We start from the raw sequence: 19,603 nt of genomic DNA, 5'->3' as shown, positions 1-19,603 counted from the left end.
ATGTGAAGTGAGCGTGTGTGTATCAGAGAGGGGCCCATTTTAAAATTTGTCTCTGGGCCCACTACAGCCTCGTTACGCCCCTGATCTATTCTAATCCACATGTATAATCCTGTTTGTACTGCAGTCTATATGCAGAACCTTAAGAAGGCACCTCCCATTTGGCTCTTTCCCCCACTATGTTTAATGCACCAGGAGGGCTAAGTGCTTCCCCACCATATTAATGATGGTCCTATAGACCAATGGAATTGTCCTGTTTCCCCCAAGCATCCTCATAAATCCATGGGGAGGGAAGTGGCCAAGGACATCAAGACAAATCCTCCCTTCTGAGGAAGGAGCTCCTAGATGAACTCTCCACAGACTGACCCAGGTCATAGGGTTCAGGGAGAACAAGAGCCAACAAGGTAGTACCCCCGCCCCAAGTATCAGGAGGGTTGAGAGTTCCACGCTTCAGATGTCTTAAGTGAGCCGGGGGGGGGGGCAACAAACAGTGGGATGACATCTGGTTGCACTCAAACAATAATTTTCCTACTCAAATAACACTAGCCAATGAAACTGCTCACAAAGAAGGTAAATGCAGAGAAAGAACAGAAAGTAACAAAATGTTACATTCAATACACAAATGTCAGCTTGCAAGGAGTCCTAGGATACAACAATTGTATAACAATTCACTGTTAGATTTGATTGTTATGAAGACATTGTGTTGCATTTGACTTCATAACGTCTCAGTTGAGATTTGTGCACTGAATGGGATTTGAGCATTTGCAATATATTTGCTAGCTACTATCATCGCTACCCTCCTCAAAAACGGTTTCATGGACTATTGTTGCCCTCGTTGTTCACTGGGAAAGAATGAAGGCAGGCAGCCACAAGCGATTGGGGAATGGGTCAGAAAGGTGGGGACTGAAAACACGGGGAAGGCACTGGCAAGACAGAAATCTGGTGGTCCAACCAAAGACCCGGGATCAGCCAGAAAGCATTTATGTTATGATCAGGCCCAGGGATGCCGCCCAGGTGGGTGGAACGATGCAAGAGGTTTCCTGGGTGGATACTACTACTACTACTACTACTACTACTACTACTACTACTACTGATATTTACATACCACTCTTCAACAAAATTCTCAAAGCCATTTTCATAGAAAAATAAAAAATACATAAATACGAGGGCCATTAAGCCCCACTCTGCAGTTTCAGTTGGCTCATTCTAAGGGGCAGTGCACTATAAGGGGCATCAACTGCAAGGCCCCTGGTTCTAGTCCTGGCTGCTTCTGACTGCAGGTAACAACAGCAGCAGCAATAACAATATATGGAGCTAAAAGTGACTGGAGCATTTCACAGCCATAAGAAGTGCTGAGGGCCACGAGCTCAGATGGCTTTAAAGGAGAATAAGGCAAATTCATGGAGGAGCAGGAGACAGCTATCGAAGGCTTTTAGTTGTGCTGGCATGTGGAACCCCCAGGGTCAGAGGTAGTCTGCAACTGAGTACCATTCCTGTTGAGCAACAGTAGGAGTGAGCAATTTCCTTTCTGCCCAGTTTGTGGGCTTTCTGGAGGCATCTGGTTGGCCATTGTTGGAAACAGGATGCCGGTAGAGATGGACCTTTGGTCTGACGTGACAAGGTTCTCCTGATGTTCAATATGCACCTGGGATTGGGTAGGGTGGTGTTGCTCTTTTCTTTCTTAGAGTGCATTACAGCAACTGTTTGCAAACCTGGATCCCCAGATGTTGTGGACTACAACTCTCATCACCACCAGCCACAATGGCTGAAGGGATGATGGGATATTTGGCTTTATGGTGGGACTTGTAGTCTAACAATATCTGGGGACCCAAAGTTGGGAATCTCTGCATTAGGCCAATAATGTAGGCATTTGTTTCAGGCTTACGAGGCCAGTGTGGTGTAGTGGTTAGAGTACTGGACTAGGACTGGGGAGACCCGAGTTCAAATCTCCATTCAGCCATTATACTAGCTGGGTGATTTTGGGCCAGTCACTTCTCTCTCAGCCTAAACTACTTCACAGGGTTGTTGTGAGGAGACACTCAAGTATGTAGTACACCACTCTGGGCTCCTTGGAGGAAGAGCGGGATATAAATATGTGTGTGTGTGTATAAATAAAATAAGTATTGCCCTAACAAGAAGGTATTCACAGCGCTGGATGTAAATTCACTTTTGATTGCTCAATTACATTTTCATGAAAGTGTCCCAGGGCTTTCAGGTCCACTTGCAGCCATGCACACACGTACCCGTGCACTCTCTCTCTGAATTAGCAAATTTGCAAAAACATAGTACTAAATCAACTGGTTTAACAGAGTGACAATCCTTCCCACTTCTATACCAGATTACATGCCTTGCTGATTAAGGGTTCTCAGATGGCGAGAGCAACATTCTCTCTGGGGAAAACCAGATAGGACAGCAATCATGGGGTTCCCACTGAAAACAGCAGCCCTGGATGAAGTTCCTCTGTCTCCCTCTGTAATGCACAGTTGAAGAAACATGTGCCTTGACCTCTGGCTATGTCCATGTTTGCATTCAGACTGCCCCGGGCCCTGAAACAATAGCCTGGCATCCCAGCTTACCCACCTGCAACACAGGTAACTGTAAAGCCATGTAAAGGTGCATGTGGGTGGGTGGGTGTGCGCGCAATGCCAATCTTCAAAACACGCTTCTGAGAAACCTGAACATTGTGATGTGGCTGCAAAGTATTATTTATTGATCAGAATTTTCTCTCATATCTCAAAGGTCATGCTCACCCTTGAGAAGCAAGAAATGCACGATTGATTGGCTACGACTGCAGCCTAATAGTTTCTGATTATGGCTGCAAATGGACCTGAAAGAAAACTCATTTGTTTATGGCACTAAACAACAAAACTCGCTTGGCAGCCATCGGTGGCCATTTGAACGTTACTCGTCACCAACATCCATCTGATTAATGTACGGTAATTTGACAAGATGAGAACAGTATGCCGCCACAGCTGCTGACGACGTTTTCTTGGGAGAGCCACAAGTGATCTACCCCCAGAAGCGACAGAGAAAGCCAATCCCTGCAACGGCCTCATTATCTCAAGCAATCCATTATGGCAGAAGCAGCTGTGCAGGCAGGCTTCAGAATGAGTTTTACTGGGCTGTCCGCTCCCGTGATGCCTTTGTCAAAAACGCTTCCATGCCATCATGGATGATGAATCCAAAAGGAAGGCTGCTTCTCTCAAGGGTAGCTGGGAATCAAACCTACCTGGGCCCAACCTTTGGGAATCTCTTCACAGAGAAGATCTCCTGACCCACTTAGAATGAATGGGCAAGACCCACTCATCCCAAGGACATGTTTGGCTGCTCTAAGGCAAGAGGAGAAAGAACTATAAAGTGCTCCACATTTCAGGAAACAGAAGCATCAAAAAACAACATAGTGACAGATGAGTAATCAACTTATGGGGTGCAGGTAATGTAGGGTGCCCCCAAAGGAGTATCCCATAAGCCCCATCTCCTGATGTCCTCCCAGTTTTAGCCAGATCATGCCCCTGCACACAGCCTTCTTAAAACGGTAACCTTGGGGTTCATCACAAAATGTCAGTGGGTTGGGCCTCCTCTAGTTCTTACATTGGATAACTGCAGGCTCTGGCCTGGAGCATAGACCCCTTGGGATGGTTGTGCCTCAAATTAATACATAAATACCTGGGGGGGGGAAGTGCTCCAACAGCCCATTTGAACTCAACATGAGACCCATGTTTTGTTTTCCCACAATGAAGAGGACTAGGACATTGCTTTATCAAAATGATTATCTCAAGATGCCAAAACAGAGAGAACACTTGGCATTTCAGTCATGCAGAACCCATACAGCTCCAATTAAAACACCTCCTTTCAGAGGCAGGCTATATTTCCCCAAAAGAACAATACACTGACAGCGAACAGAGAAGCAGGATCTCTACAGAATCCATAGGAAGGAATACTTTCTTATGCAATCTTAACATACTACAAGTTGTAAAATACTACCAGATAGTTAGGCTTGAGTAAGAACTGTTCTACCATGTCTCTCCATTTAAATATGATTTTGTTCTTTCCTGAAAGCCAATAAATCCTTCTGGACATGCTTTAATGTACACAAAGTGGCCATCTTCCTTTGCAGTGGAAGTTATGCCACAATCAGTTACAGAACGAGCAGGTGGAAGGACATTTGCAATGCAATTGAAAGAGAAACACCCCCAGAAGTTCTGGTCAGGTTCAATCAAGACTGTCTCTCAACACTCCACCATTATGTCCACTGTTGCTTCAGAAATAAGTTTGCAGAACCTTTCTTGAACTACTTCTCCCTAAAACAATTTTAAGTTTTAAAAAACATCTGGTGGGGAATAAAGATGCCAGTCATGCATACACAGCCTCTGTTTGTACGGTCAACTGCTGTAATAATATTTTTTAAAGCCAACCACTATAAGAATGATAAAAACCAACCCCTGGAACTCATGCAAATACATGTTCAGAAATAAGAATTCGAATATGATGAATATTTACATATTGCTTTTTAACAAAAGTTCCCAAAGCAATTTATATAGATATAAATATGTAAATAAAATGGGGTGTGGCTCCCGTGGGACATGCACCAGCTGGTTTAGGCATGAAAATGAGAGCATCTAAGAGTAGGTGTGGTCTTGCTCTTTCTAAAGTGCAAGACCTCATCAGTCTAGGCTGGGTTTGACCCATAAAGCCTTACACGGATGGGACTTCCCTATGTTCCATGGTGATATCTGTGGTGAACCAAAGGTTCCCTCTCAGTCATACCATCCTTTTCAATCCACAGAGTGATGGTGCAGAGAATCATTCTCTTTTGGCTAGGGCCCAGCTCAGGCCCTTTCCAGGAGGCAAATGAATTCCTATGGTGGAGGAAGAAAGCATGTTGCTCCGCACCCCCTGGCCTTTCACCACCTCTTCCTTCAATGTGAAGAGACCTGAGAGGGGAGCCCCATTGTGTGCTTTAGCCTTGTTACCTGCAAGAGAGGCCTCTGAACCCCCAGCATCTTCATGGTGTCTGCATTGGCCAGGATCTTCAGCGGGTCAGTTATCTTGGTGACACCTTCAATTTCCTTGTTGATTTCTCCTAGGACTTGACTGAGGAAGATGTTCTTGATATACATGGTGAGGAACTCACGGAGTGGGCACTGCTTCATTGGGCTGAGTCCCAATGCATGCTCAATCTCTTGAATAAATCTGAAATACATTAAGAGACCAGAAGGCTCGGCATTAGAATATTGTCCTGCCAAAGCAAACTAGATGTAAGCCAGCAATCTCCACTTTGCTGGCGGGGACGGGGTGGGGGGAGAGAATCAAAGGTGTTCACATCCCTTTCTTCTCCCCCCAGAAATGACCTCCTGCTGAATTTGGCAGATATCCTTTTGGCTTAAGATAATATCAACTGTTCAATAACATGACACTTCTCTTTAAGTATAATGGAGGATATCATTTATTTTTTGATACCCCAGCTCCTTATGCACTCGGTGAAATGAAAGGCAAAGATCCAGAGCATCCCTTACATTTGATAAAGTGGTTATGTCAACCATGTCTTAGTCATTTTGCAATCACATTTTGTGGAAAGTGGGCATAGTTTAGTGGCAGAGCACATGTTTTGCATGCAGAGAGATGTCAGGTACAGTCCCTGCCACACCCAGTTAAGAGAATCAGCTAGAAGGTGATGAGGGAGACCTCTGCCTGAGATCCTGTAGAGCTGCTGCCAGTCAGAGTAGAGAATACTGGGCTGGATGGACCAATGGTCTAGTCCAGTATAAAGTTGTCCCACATGTCCATATGTGCTGTGACGTCTTCCCACGCCAAATGATAGCCATGTCCCTGACCCTTCCATTAATAACCCAGGAAAGACTCCTTGCTGCTATCCTGCCATGACCATGCCTCAGTTTCTCTGCTGGCAAAAGCATGGCATCGTCTCCTTCTTTAGTCCTAATGCACATTTTAACTCAGGTACACAATTAAGCCGGGGCTCTAAGGCTCAAACTACTACATAGCATGGAATTCTGTGACTTATTCCTCTGCATTTAGCAGACAGAATAAAACCAAATCCAAAACCAGCCTGGGCAGGCTCCCAGTTAGAGAAGGAAGAGGCAGAGACTGTTCAACCCTTACCCATCTAGCTGTTTTTCACCTCACACTGTTCTCTCCAAGCTACTTTTTTCACATGTAAAAGGAAAGCTGTGAGGGGAAGAAAGGAGACAGAGGAAGCTGCCATCTACTGAATCAGACGATTGGTCCATCTAGCTCAGTATTGTCTAGTCTGATAGGCAAAGCAGCTCTCCAGGGATTCAGGCAGGGATTTTTCTCAGCCCTATCTGGAGATGTCAGGGATTGAACCCGAGACCTCCTACAATCTAAGCAGAGATGCTCTGCCACCACTGAGCTAAGGCTCTGTACTTCTCCTCATATGGATCAAAATGAAGTTTGGGGAGGTGTATTTTGAGCTGAAAGTCTACTAGATGGGAGAGGGTTAACAGTAGGGTTGCTATATTCTGGCTCTCCAAATCCGGGTGCCTATTTTGCACATTATGTAAATTAGCTTACAAATATTTTGCATATGCAATTTAGCAGCTGCACTTTCTAGTTGACTTGTATTTGCTCTGGATATCTACCAACAATAGTTGGGGAAGATATCTTTGCCTGACCATTTTCCTTGACATATTAACAGCAGCAATAGAAAAAAATAAATAGAATAAAATGCACGGCTTTTTAATTAAGGCTGCAATTCTGTACACACTTATTTGAGAAAAGATCTGATTGAAACCAACGGTGCTTACTTCTAAGTAGGCATGAATTGAACATAAAGCCAAGAAAGTCCTTAAACATTACAATACACAGCCTGTTAGGCAGGTAGTGATTCACATCAAAAGAAAGCTATCCTCTCAACTGCCCAAAAGAGATCCCCTGCTGATAACAAACAAGGCAACATTCCTCAAGGGATTACTGTACTTGTGAAAGTGAAACCCTCCTGGCTAGCCTCCTGGGCTCTTCTACAAGGGCTAAAGCTTAGGGGTTTGCTGTTGTTGTTGTTTGTTTGTTTTAAAGAAAGCTGATATCCAGGCAAATCCGGGTGGGCAAAGCAATCTGGGTGATATGCTTAAAATCTGGGTGATAACTGGAATTCCGGGGGACATGGCAACCCTAGTTAACAGCCACTTCTCAAGCACTTTTCTCCCATAGCCTATCCAAAAGGGCTTGGGCTGAGAGTGAGAGAGAGAGAGAGCAAGCAAGCAAGAGCAAAATCAGAGAACTCCAGCTTTCACAACCAGACCGGGAGGGGGGTGTTCTTTGATAGTGAAGGAGACCATTTAACCCTACCCTGGGAAATGGGATTGCCACCCCTTTGGCTATTTGAGCTTGTGGGGGTGAGAGCTGGCCTGCTAGCGAGCCCCAGATGCTTGCCAGACCATCACAGTAACTCATCCTTGCTTTGAAGCAGGAAGACCACAACGCTAGGGCCCCCGGACCGGGCTGACATCCCACACATGGCTGGGGGAGGGTGGATATTACACAGGCCAGTGTAGGTGGTGGTTTTGTGCATAATTTCCCATGAATAATTTCACTAAGAAAAATAACCATCCAGGTATAAATTTACAAGGGAATCAGAAGCTTCTCTCAGCAGTCCCGACTGAAACAACTTGCCCTGGTGGACGAAAATGGAGGAAAAATCCAAAAAGGTAAACAACAACAAGAAGCAGCAGCGCCATGGGGTGTATTTTCTCAGTGTGAGAGAACAAGTCATGTGGCAAGTCAAGGATGGCAAATTCCCTTAACGCATGGTAATTACGCTCACTTAACATAACAACCACAGCGCTCACTCTTGTAAAATGCTAAGGAGATTTCAGCAAAGCCAAATGCAAAACAAGGCACATCTCTGAGTTGCTGGACCGTGGACCCAGATAATGCCCCGAGGGAGAAGTCCACAAACCTAATGAAGTGTGTGCGTGTGTGTGTGGGATAAATTTCCTAGTTCTCCCCTACTGATGTGAAATGTGTGTGGGGGGGGGATCTGGGCGGGAGCCCTACAGAATGGAGTGGGGGGGCCTGAAACCTTCATCTCATATACAATTCAGAAGCAAGCGCTTGCCGACTGATATACAAATTTAACTTGTTTTATCTTTCTAGGAAAGCATTCAAGGTGATTTGTGACTACAATTAAGAGGTCCCTCTAGACAGAAAAGCACTTTAGGTAAAATCAAGTCGTCTTTTTTTTTTTTTGCAAATAACAAGTCATTGGATTCTTTTTATATAAAATAGCTTATTGCTTCCTAAAACTTATAGTCATTTCAGCCCCCAACTGTATTGCTTTAGCTAGCCTGTAACACAGATAAGACAAGTACTGATACAGAAACCAATGGTGAGGACGATGATGTTCTTTTGCAAAGTATGTTTTTGTTTTCTATCATGCTGGCTCTTATCCAAGATATATTTTAAAATGCTATTTTGCTAAATTCCAGGAGCAGCGTTCTCCCCTCAAGGCCCCACGCCAAGGGTTTGAGGCAACTGCCAACCTAATTGTACAGTCAAGAGATACTTCATATTTTAACTAGGCCAGTAGTTTTCAAATGGTGTCCCAGGGAGCCCTTGGTTTCTCCATCAGGAGTTCCTCAATGACAGTAAACGAGTTTCCCTGAAAGGTAGTTTGTTCCTCTGCTACCCATTCTCTCCTATGAAAACACGTTGGGCTATAGAAGTTACATGTTTTTCAGTGCACTTTAAAGATTTCCTCTTCTCTTGGCCTGCCATTGGTGATCCCATGCGTAAGATGGATGAGCACAGCCTAGAAGCCTCTTTTTTTACCTCAGAACTGTTCCCATAGCTCGGATTTATGCAGGGCTGGTTTTTGTACAACCTGCATTACTTCCTAAAACTTCCTAAATTACTTCCTAAAACTATATTTGACTGTAGAAACATCACTCATGTTCCAGCTCACAAGGCTGTCTTTGGACAAGGAGGCACAACAGGCCTCATTCTAGTGGAAAACTCCCATGGTCAGGCAGTCATAGGAATATTTTCAAAACCCATCCTTCAGATGGAAAATGTTATACTGGGACAGGCCCAAAGGACCTTCCTACTTGGAATTAATCATTTCAGACAACTTCTGCATTCAGTGTATAGAATGCTTGCATGCCCAAAGGGAATCTTCCTGTCTTTATATGATCATACAGTATAAACAGGACGATTACCTCTGGTGGGAAGCGTTTCAATTCCCTGGAGAAAATGACTGACCCAAGATCATGGGCAAAGGGATATGATTGAAACATCCTAGAATGCTTTGGTTGTGCAGACAGAAGTTATTTCCTCAGGGTAATAATCCCTACACAACCACTCAGAGGTTATTAACAAGCCCAGAACATCTAGCAGCTATGATTCTGCTTCGTCCTTTCTATGGAAATTATATCCTCTTAGGCATGTCTTGAAAATATTATACCAACTCATGGCCCTTGTGCTGCTGCAGCTGAGTCCAACATTGGTCTAGGCTTCCGATAATGGGCTATGGCCCATCCAAGGAGCGAACAGCTAATGGCTCCCTTTGTACATAATGTAAACACCATCTTGCTCTTTATCTGCCAATTCAAGTGGACAAAGCTGCATTTAACAATATGATTGACTTGAAGAAAGCTCCTTCCTCTCTGCATTCCAAAATAATTCCTCTTCCCCACAACTGTTTTTGCTGAAACAAAATCTCACTGAAGCTTTCAAAGCTTCAGAGGAAACTGGCGATTAAACATGCACACAGCTTAATAAATATAATGAACGTAACACATCCATGCATGTTACTGGATGAGCTAGAGATCATTTGCTACTGAAGACGCAACCACTGAGTAGATTCTAAAAGGAGAAATGCACAGCACTTGCAGAGAAAAACTAGACACTGGGGAATTTGACTACAGTATTATAGCTTATTACAGAACAGATATTGCTTTTAAGAACAAGCTGGTGACAAATACTTCACTGCATTCAAAGATAAACCATTCCGTCTCCACTGAGTGCTCCCAAACGCCCCCACTCTCACCCTCCCCTTTAGCAATGCTCATGTATTCAGACTCAAGTTTCTAACCACAATCCATTGTAAAGTCATAAGGCTAGAAGAAATCCAAGTATCCCAAGTCCAACATCTTGTCTGAAGATGACTTTCCAAGTATACCCACCAGTTTGGGCTATTGTGTTGAGCTGCCATACAATGAGCTATCAGCTGGAATGCCCTGGTTACTTATGGACATGAATGGATCAGTGAAGGACTACGTACCACGGCAATCATGAATGAAATCAGGCGAGACATAACTACTACTTCACCACCCATATCAGTGTTATATTCACCCTCTCCTCCAAGGTCCTTGGGAAAGTATACATGGGTTTCTTCCAATTATATCTTCACAACCACCTTGAGAGGCAAGTTACGCCAAGAGACAGCAACCTTCCTTCCCAAGGTCACCAGGTAAGCTTCATGGCTGAGCAGGATTCAAACCCAGAGTGTCCCTGGTCCAAGCCCAACGCCATGATACACACTCTGTCTCCAACATGGAGTCATTGGCTCTTTAACATAGTTCCAGTGATATGCTACATGGAGATACTGGGGAGGATATAATTTGCATGCAGAAGGTTCTGGATTCAATAATATCTCCAGGTAGCACTGGGAAAGATTCTTCTCTGAAACTCTGAGACAGTACTCAGCTTGACATTCCAGTGGTGTGGCTCAGCTGAAGGCAGCATCATACATCCATAGGTGGTGTGCAGAGCATAAGAAATCTACAATTAGCATTAGATTGGAGACAGAGGGTGAAAGAGAGGGCAATAATTGATAATAAGCACAGCAGAGGTACAATGCAGGTAGTGGCAAGGTTCGAGGAATGCTTTGGACCAGAATGCCATATGAAAGCTGCCAATCTTCCAGTGCTTCCGCACGAATCTGACCTGATTTCCAGGAGCAAGAGTTGATACGAACACTGTGGCGCTCATCCGATAGTGGCGGGAGGTTAATGTGTCAAGGCAGCCCCGTGGTAGAATTCATCCATCTTTCTAGACAAATCCCTAACTGCAGTTTTTCCCTCGGACAATGGGAGTGCTGAGCTATCGCGTTATTAACAGCAATAAACTACCATAGCACATAAAAATAAAATGGAGTCTGGGGAGCAACATGAGATGGCAATTGCAGCTGAACTTAATGGTAACTAAACTTGAATGGTTTGGATCACGAAGGTCTTTACCAACGGGGGAAAGGGGCCAGAAGGTGGTGATGGGGAGCTACTGCTCAGCTCCTTGGCCATTGGCCTGTGGGGTTCTGCTGGGTTCAGTTTTGTCCCCCATGCTGTTTAACATCTACATGAAACCGCTGGGAGAGGTAATCCAGGGACTTGGACTGAGTTGTCAGCAATATGCAGATGAAACTCAGCTCTATCTCTCCTTATCACCTGATCCTAGGGAGGCAATTGATATCCTGAGTTGGGGGCTAGAGGAAGTGATGGGTTGGATGTGGGCTAATAAACTGAGATGGAATCCGGGCAAGATGGAGGTGCTGTGGGTCAATAGGAGAGCCAGTTGGGATGAGGGGATAAGACCAGTTCTGGAGGGGGTTGCACTCCCCTTGAAGGAGCAGGTATGCAGATTGGGGTTTTTTTAAATTATAAATTTATTTATTTAATTTAGACACCACCTGACTCCAAAGGCTCTAGGCAGTTCACAAAAATAAGCACAATAAAGACAAAAATAAAACAAACAATAATTTAAAACAATTTAAAACATTCAAAGATTACTAAAAGCCAGGCTAAAAAAAAGTGTCTTAAGGGTTCTTTTGAAGGCTAGCAAAGATGTTAAACCATGAATGCCTGCAGGGAGTGCATTCCACAGCCCAGGAGCAACTGCAGAGAAGGCTCGTTCCTGAGTCATCCCCAGATGGGCTGGCAGCATACAGAGACAAACCTCTCTCACTGACCTTAATATGCGATAGGGATGTGCAAGGAACCAGTTCGGAGACCCGCTTTATGGCCCTCCAAACCGGTTCAAAGAACCGGCGGTTCTGCCAGTTCGAAGGTGGCGGCGGCAGCGGGGGTCGGTCTCCCTTTAAAAGTGGGGGAAGGTGCACTTACCCCTCCCGCCACATTCCCCCCCATCAGCGTCCATGTTTATTAATGCCCATTGGGGCAGCAGTGTACTTTCCTGACGCCCCGTTGCCCTCATCTTCTGGATATGATGTCCTGGCGCACGCAGGCATGTCGGCAACTTCCGGTCATATCCAGAACAATTGGGTAGGTTTTTAATACTTTTAGGTTTGTATTTTTATATTCCAATTTAATATTTTAATTGTGTAATGGTTTTATAGTCTTATATTGTTTTAAATGTTTTGTAAACCACCTTGAGATTGTTTTAATGAAAAACAGTATAGTGAATGAGTGAATGAGTGAATCAATTGGATTGTTCCTGGACTGAGCACACTATTAAGCCCCACTTGCTTGTTCCCTCCACACACTCAATGACGGCATGGAGAAAGAAGCAACCACTGGCCAGCCCCCTGACATCTTCATGGCCCCATGTGCCACACCCCTGATATCCACGTGCACACAGCTGTGTGTATCCTGTTAGGGCCCCTGACACTGAACATATGGTCCTCAGAAAAGTGCCTGTTGTGATGATCCTATGGTCCCACTCCCTTCTCTACCTGTTGCCTGGACCAGTTCAGAATGTTTGCAACAGCTTTCGGGAAACATGGAATTGTGTGCACACATGCGTGCGCACACAGTGGTTTAATATGAAAAATAAACAATCCTCTACCATAACTAAAGATGGTAGGTGAGCTGAGTGTGAGTCAGGGATGCCTGGACAAGCTTGGGATGTGCAATATCCTGGCTCCAGTTCTAGGAATATTTGACAGCCTCATTGGGAGGCTGGCTTCCTCTAAGTCAGACTCATCTGGCTTCCTCTGACATTCTTTGGATGTTCTGGGGGAGACTCCCCCCACACCGCCAAACTTGCTTCATTCCCTTCATGCAAAGTCTCTATACAGCACAAATGGACCAATGCGACATTGACAGGCATGCTGTTAGCAGACAGCCTCATCTACGGATCCACTGCTAAAGAAGCATCCCATGCCTGGCAGGTGGGGCAGGGCCACTCTTGAAATTATTTAATAAGCACTAGAATTCTACTACTATGCGCTGTATAAAGAACTACACAGAGAGGTCCCTCCCTGACGAAAAGTACAGGCTAATAGATATGGCACATAGGTTGTGCCATAGGGTGGGAGAAGGAAAATAAAAATGTACTTCATGTAATGCATAATAAAGACGGGAGGCACACTGGATGTCCCAGGTAAGACATAGAAAGACCATGCATGGTGTTTATGTGTTGGTTTTGTTTTTAAAGTTAATTTCCATAAACACCAACATTATCCATGAATGGCCTTACGCTCTGCCTGCTGCAGGACACTGATCTATTACAGCTGCCTGTCCTACTAGCACTCTCTGACTGCAGCCTGGCCCTACCAGAAAGGTCCCCCCACAGCATCACCCCCAGGCAGCCCAATTCCCCTCCCCATGCACTCAATCCATGTCCATGAGCCTTAATGAGAGTCAAGCGTGTGCACTGAAGGATTAAAGGACTCCACAAAACAGAAGGAATTGGCTCTTGGTGAAACTCATTTTCGGTCCACTTCTCCTACCACAGGAAATCTTCATTAATAAGCAACGGCCCAGGTGCCAGCACAAACAGCTTCTATTTCATCAGCATCCCTCTTAAGACTCTTTGAAAGGAACATTGGCAGTAGCTCCATTACAGAAGTAATGAAGCCTGCACAGTCCCATCAGTGCCCTGCAAACTGTATAGCAAGATCCAACCTAAATCTTCCTCCTGCACTACAATGTCTACTGGTGTCCCCAATCTAGACACAAACTGCACTCTGCGCCATCACTATGCCCCAAGGGTAGTGGATATTATCCAAAATGGCATCGCCGAGGTTCAGACAGGAGAGACAAAACCTACGACAGAGAAACCCAAGAAAATAATATGAGATCTTGGGACGTTTAAGCTTCTGTAGATTTTGCTTATCTCTAGTTGTATTAATCACAATAATTGAATAATTCACTAGAGGGAACCCTTTTTGCCCTATTAGCCAAGACTTGTTCACCTATGATGTTCTTCTGAACAAGGTCATCTGCACTGAAATATGGGAACTTATGTAATTGTTCTTGCAGAGAATTGGCCTGTTTGGAGAGAGGCAAATCTTCTCACTCAAATTTGAGAAGATTTAAAATCACTAAAAATCACTGTTGCTCTACGAACAGAAGCAACTTGTATTTCTAATTACTTCCTGTTCCCAGTTTACTAACCCCACTCTGATTTTTGTGTCACATAACTGCACTGCATTCTTATTTTATGGGATCCAACAGTAACACGATTGATAAGCACTAGAATTCTCAGCATCCATGTGAGCTTTGCACTGAGCGCATCATATTTGGGGGATGTGACTGTAGCTCAGTGGCAGAACCTCTGCCTTGCATGCAGGAGGTTCCAGGCTCAATCCATGGCATCTCCAGCTAGGGCCAGGAAAAGCTCTTCCCCAAAAGCTTAGAGAAGCTGCTGCCAGCCAGTATGGACAATACTGAGTGAGATGGACCAATAGTCTGGCTCCATATAAGCAGTCTCCTATTGAAGTAATAGGAATAGCAGTAACAGTATTGTTCCTATTAGCTTTGAACTTCTTCTTAAAAGATGTTGCAGGTAGATAAGCAGCCGATAGGCCATACTGAGACTGACCTTGAAAGGCAAGCTTAAACATGATGGGAGTTGCAGTCCAATCCACTGTGGCTGGGCATGATGGGAGTTGCAGTTCAACAACATCTGGGGACCCAAGGTTGAGAATCCCTGATCTACAAGACAACTTCAGTTCACGAGGCATTCCTTGATGCGGATGTGTACCTTCTGACATTGTGTGGTGCACTTCTGCCTGTTGCCATTCTATTCCTCCTGCCTGGTTCTCAGAGATGGGTGTCCAGATGAATTTGGACCAAACTCCCATAATCCAAAAACCACTGTGGCTGGGGATGATGAGAACTGTAGTCCAACAACATCTGATGATCCAAGTGCGGGAACCCTTGGCTTAAATAAATCTGTCATCTGGAAGGCAGCAGCCAGAAACGTAGGCCTGAAGTGCACTTTCCATTTAGCTTGCTGCATTTGCTTCTGTTACTAGTCTGTTTTCCATTTAGGCTTTCCCACCCTGCTACCTGAGAAGCTTGGAGATGCCAGGGACTAGATCTCAGATATTCTGACCTTTACTGGAGAAGATGGGCCTCGCCCAGGTTTGTTTGTTTGTTTGTTTTTTAATGATTGCATTTTGGACTGTGCATCCTACCACCTGCTCTCTTGAACTTTACCCAACTTGGCTTATTTTATCTAACAATCAGATTGTTGGAGGGGGTCTGGTAAACATCATAAATGCTTCTCTGAGGGAGGGCAGGAGGCCTCATTGTCTTAAGGAGGGTACCATTAGACCATACTTGAAAAGCCTACATTGGACCCCTCAGAGTTAGACAACTATAGGCCCAACTCTAATCTCCCATGGTTGGTCAAAGTGATTGAGAGGGTGGTGGCCACTCAGCTCCAGAAAGTCCTGGAGGAAACTGACTATCTAGACCCATTTCAAACTGGCTTTTGGGCAGGCTGTGGAGTTGAGACTGCCTTGGTAGGCCTGATGGATGCTCTCCAACTAAGTACTGACAAAGGGAGTGTGACTCTGCTGAATAATTTCAATCTCTCAGTGACTTTTGATACAATTGACCATGATATCCTTCTGGGTTGCCTGAGGGAGTTGGGATTAGGTGGCACTGTTCTACAGTGTTTTGTTTGTTTTTCTATTGTAATTTGGATTGTGTACACCACCTAGAAATGTATATCTCAGATGACAGATAGATAGATAGATAGATAGATAGATAGATAGATAGATAGACAGATAGATAGACAGATAGATATTATGCCTTTCTGCCTTGGCCAAGGCACCAAAAATGCTTTATAATAGTAAACAAGTTGTTCTAGTACTGACTAATCAGCCTACTTTCCTTTCACTGTCACTACAACTGGACTAAATTTGGCTCGAAATGAGGTTCACAAGTTAGATCTCTTGCATCTCAAATGTTCATGCATCCACCATCTTGGATCAGGGTGAATGACATTATTACAAACGATACCATTGAGGTGTCCCTGTGTGTCACTCACTACAACTTTATCAAATTTGGTTCGAATGGGTTAGACATTTCTCAAGTTAGTTCTCTTTCGCCTCAAACATCTACACATCCACCATCTTGGATCAAGGTGGATGACATCATCAAAAACTACACCATTGGGACATCTCTATGTGTCCATACAGCTGTAGCAAATCTGGTTCAAATCAGTTAGACTGTCCACAAGTTAGTGCACCTGTGCCTCAAAAGTTTGTGTGTCTCCATCTTGAATTGGGTTGGATGACGTTGTTACAATCTACGATGCTGAGGTGTACCTATGTGTCCCTACAGCAGTAGAAAATTTGGTTCAGATTGGTTAAGCGGTTCATAAGTCAGCTCACTTGCACCTCCAAAGTGTATGCATCCACCATCTTGGATCAGGGTGGATGACATCATCATAATGTATGCCGTTGAGGTGCCTGTGTGTCACTCACTGTAACTGTACATAATTTGGTTTAAATCGGTTAGATAGTCCACAAATTAGCCCGCTTGCGCCTCAGATGTTCATCCGGCCGCCATCTTGAATTGCAGTGGATGACATCATCACACACCACACCATTTAGGCATTCCTATGTGTCCCTAAAAACTAGCAAATTTGGTTCAAATTAGTTAAGCGGTTCACAAGTTAGCCCATTTGTACCTCCAAAGTTTATGCATCCGCCATCTTGAATCAGAGTGGATTACATCATCACAAACTATGCCATTGAGGTGTCCCTGTGTGTCACTCACTGCAACTGTATGCAATTTAGTTTACATCGGTTAGACAGTCCACAATTTAGCCAGCTTGCGCCTCAGATGTTCATCCGGCCGCCATCTTGAATTGGAGTGGATGACATCATCACACATCATGCCATTTGGGCATCCCTATGTGTCCCTATAGTGGTAGCAAATTTGGTTCAAATTGGTTGAGCGGTTAACAAGTTAGTCTGCTTGTGCCTCAAAAGTTTACGCATCCGCCATCTTGGATTGGGGTGGATGACATCATCACAAACTACGCCATTGAGGTGTCCCTATGTGTCCCTAAAACTGTACCCTGGTGAGCCCCTGGTGGCGCAGTGGTAAAAACTGCCGCCCTGTAACCAGAAGGTTACAAGTTCGATCCTGACCAGGGGCTCAAGGTTGACTCAGCCTTCCATCCTTCCGAGGTCGGTAAAATGAGTACCCAGAATGTTGGGGGCAATATGCTAAATCATTGTAAACCACTTAGAGAGCTCTGGCTATAAAGCGGTATATAAATGTAAGTGCTATTGCTATTGCTACCCGATTTGGTTCATATCGGTCCAGGCGTTCCAGAATTGATGTGGGGGGACACACAGACACACACACAGAATGCCGGGTGATCTCGTAAGCCTACTGGAAAGTAGGCTAAAAACAAACATAACATGTTACAGAAGATTTTTTTTTTTTTTAAACAGAGTCAGTGCAGGGCACTGATAGTCTTTTTAGGAGCTGATGAGAGGAGTATCCTGGCCTGGGCTTCTTGCCTTTCCTCTGGGGACTCAGGAAAAACCTGTGTGTCCTGAAAGAAAGCCAAGACAGAAGGTGCCTAGGCCAGGGAGCTGGAAATGACCATCTACAGCCTGATGACAACATTGTTTTGTAAATCTCATGTAACATGTTTGTTTATCTTTAATACTGTAAACTGCCTTGAGTGCCATTTTCAAGGCAGAAAGGCGGCATAAAAATGCAAAAAAATAAAATAATAATAATTAAAAAAAATCTCCAGACAGGACTACTGTAATGCGCTCCATGTGATGCTGTCACTGAAAGGTGTTAAAAACTTCAAGTAGACCCAAACGTCACTGTCAGACTGCTGTCTTGGTCTGGCTGGACAGAGCATCTCTAGTGTCGTTCAGCTGGTTACCAATCCATTTCTGGGCTCATTTCAAGGCACTTTCAAGTCCTAAACAGCGCAGGACCGAGGTACCTGAAGGATACTCCTTTCACATGTTCCTGCCCATGAGCTCCATTCAACAGAATTTGAACAACAGGTCCTACTCCATATCCCCAACCACCTGAAGTGCAATGGGTAGGTACAAAGAGCAGAGGAGCTGTGGAATTCCAGTTGTGGCACCAACTTGGTGGACTGGCCTCCCCAATAGAGCCTGCCTCCCAATAGAGCTGGCCTCCCTGGCCTCAGAGTTCAGTCAGTCAAGTGGCTAACAGTCACAGACCCATTATAAAACACCAATCAAGTGCAAAGGCACCACACGGCATATCAAAGAAATAGTAAGCACAGAATACAAGGAACAAGTCAGACCAAAATTATAAAAAATGTCCATTATTTAACAAGTTTAAAAAATGTTAATATAAATAAAAACCCAGAATGCTTCACACTTAACCTAACCTATTTTGCAAATCTTTACAGCAGAGAAAAGAAATGCAGCAACATTTTCTGTCAAGGTTTTATTGGTATCAGGCAATAAAAAGGTCAGCTAACAATCAAAGGTTATTCTGGGCATTTAGCTAAAACAGGTGTGAGAAGAAGTCTTCTTCAATCATGTCTGTAAAAATTACATAAAGAGAGCACCTGAGTTAAAGCCTCGACCACTGCGTTGCTACAAGGTCAAGCCGGCTTTTGGCCCCAAGTCAAGTGTGTCTTTGGGTAAGATGTGTCTTTTTGAGAAGATTTGGGAGTGGCAACTTGTTGCTAGGACATTTGACAGCTGCTGTCATAGCTGCTGCCGTGTTGTCCCTTTTGCTGTCTGCTTATTCTGTATGGCTTTGGGGGTGATATTTTGGTGATTTTTATTGTTAGCTGCTTTCTTACTTGAAAGAAAAAAAGTTTTATATATAAATGTGCAAATGTGCTGTGCTACCGAGCTAATTCTTCTCCCATATTAGACCTCAATTGTACCTAACCACTGCTTGATTTCTGCTCCTGTTCATCACCTGAAACCTCTCTGTGGAATAATACAGAATGTTATTATGAGCAGAACTGGGATGGGGGGTGCGTGTCTGCCTATTTTTAATAACAAGTTTTAAAATACAGGCTGACATCCAGACCCGTGAGTAGTCCCCCTGAAATTAATGGCACAAATTAGTCATGACTAACTTCTCCCACTTTCAATGGGACTAACTCATGAATAATTTAGTCTGGCTGTCAGCCATAAAAACTAAAGGGAAACAAAGAACATTCTCCCTAAAGGATGGTAGTGATATATCATTACGCTTATCAGGCAAACATGAATGTGACAGATATTGGCCCATAACCAAACACTATTTGGATAGTATATATAATTCCCAATCCCCTTAATTAGATTAATATTAGTGCTAGCTGTATTCTACCAATATTCTATAGGTCAGGAATAAACACTACCTGGAGAGGGCGGGTGTGTGTGTGTTGTGGGGAAGGCAGGCAGGAAGCGTGCTTCTAGGAGATCCTT

The 19,603-nt window shown here is 44.3% G+C and overlaps 1 protein-coding gene across 2 annotated transcripts in view; it reads right to left on the bottom strand.

Moving 5' to 3' along the window:
- EXOC4 (exocyst complex component 4) overlaps nt 1-19,603 on the bottom strand; it is a 585,849-nt gene that overhangs the window by 104,939 nt on the left and 461,307 nt on the right. For both annotated transcript variants that reach the window (XM_053255624.1, XM_053255625.1), the window contains one exon: nt 4,971-5,190. In XM_053255624.1, the coding sequence (XP_053111599.1) occupies nt 4,971-5,190 (220 nt within the window). The remainder of the gene's footprint in view (nt 1-4,970; nt 5,191-19,603) is intronic.

The sequence above is a fragment of the Hemicordylus capensis genome, chromosome 5, assembly GCF_027244095.1.
Source record: "Hemicordylus capensis ecotype Gifberg chromosome 5, rHemCap1.1.pri, whole genome shotgun sequence".
Taxonomy (NCBI): domain Eukaryota; kingdom Metazoa; phylum Chordata; class Lepidosauria; order Squamata; family Cordylidae; genus Hemicordylus; species Hemicordylus capensis.
This window is presented reverse-complemented; position numbering and strand designations above follow the sequence as displayed.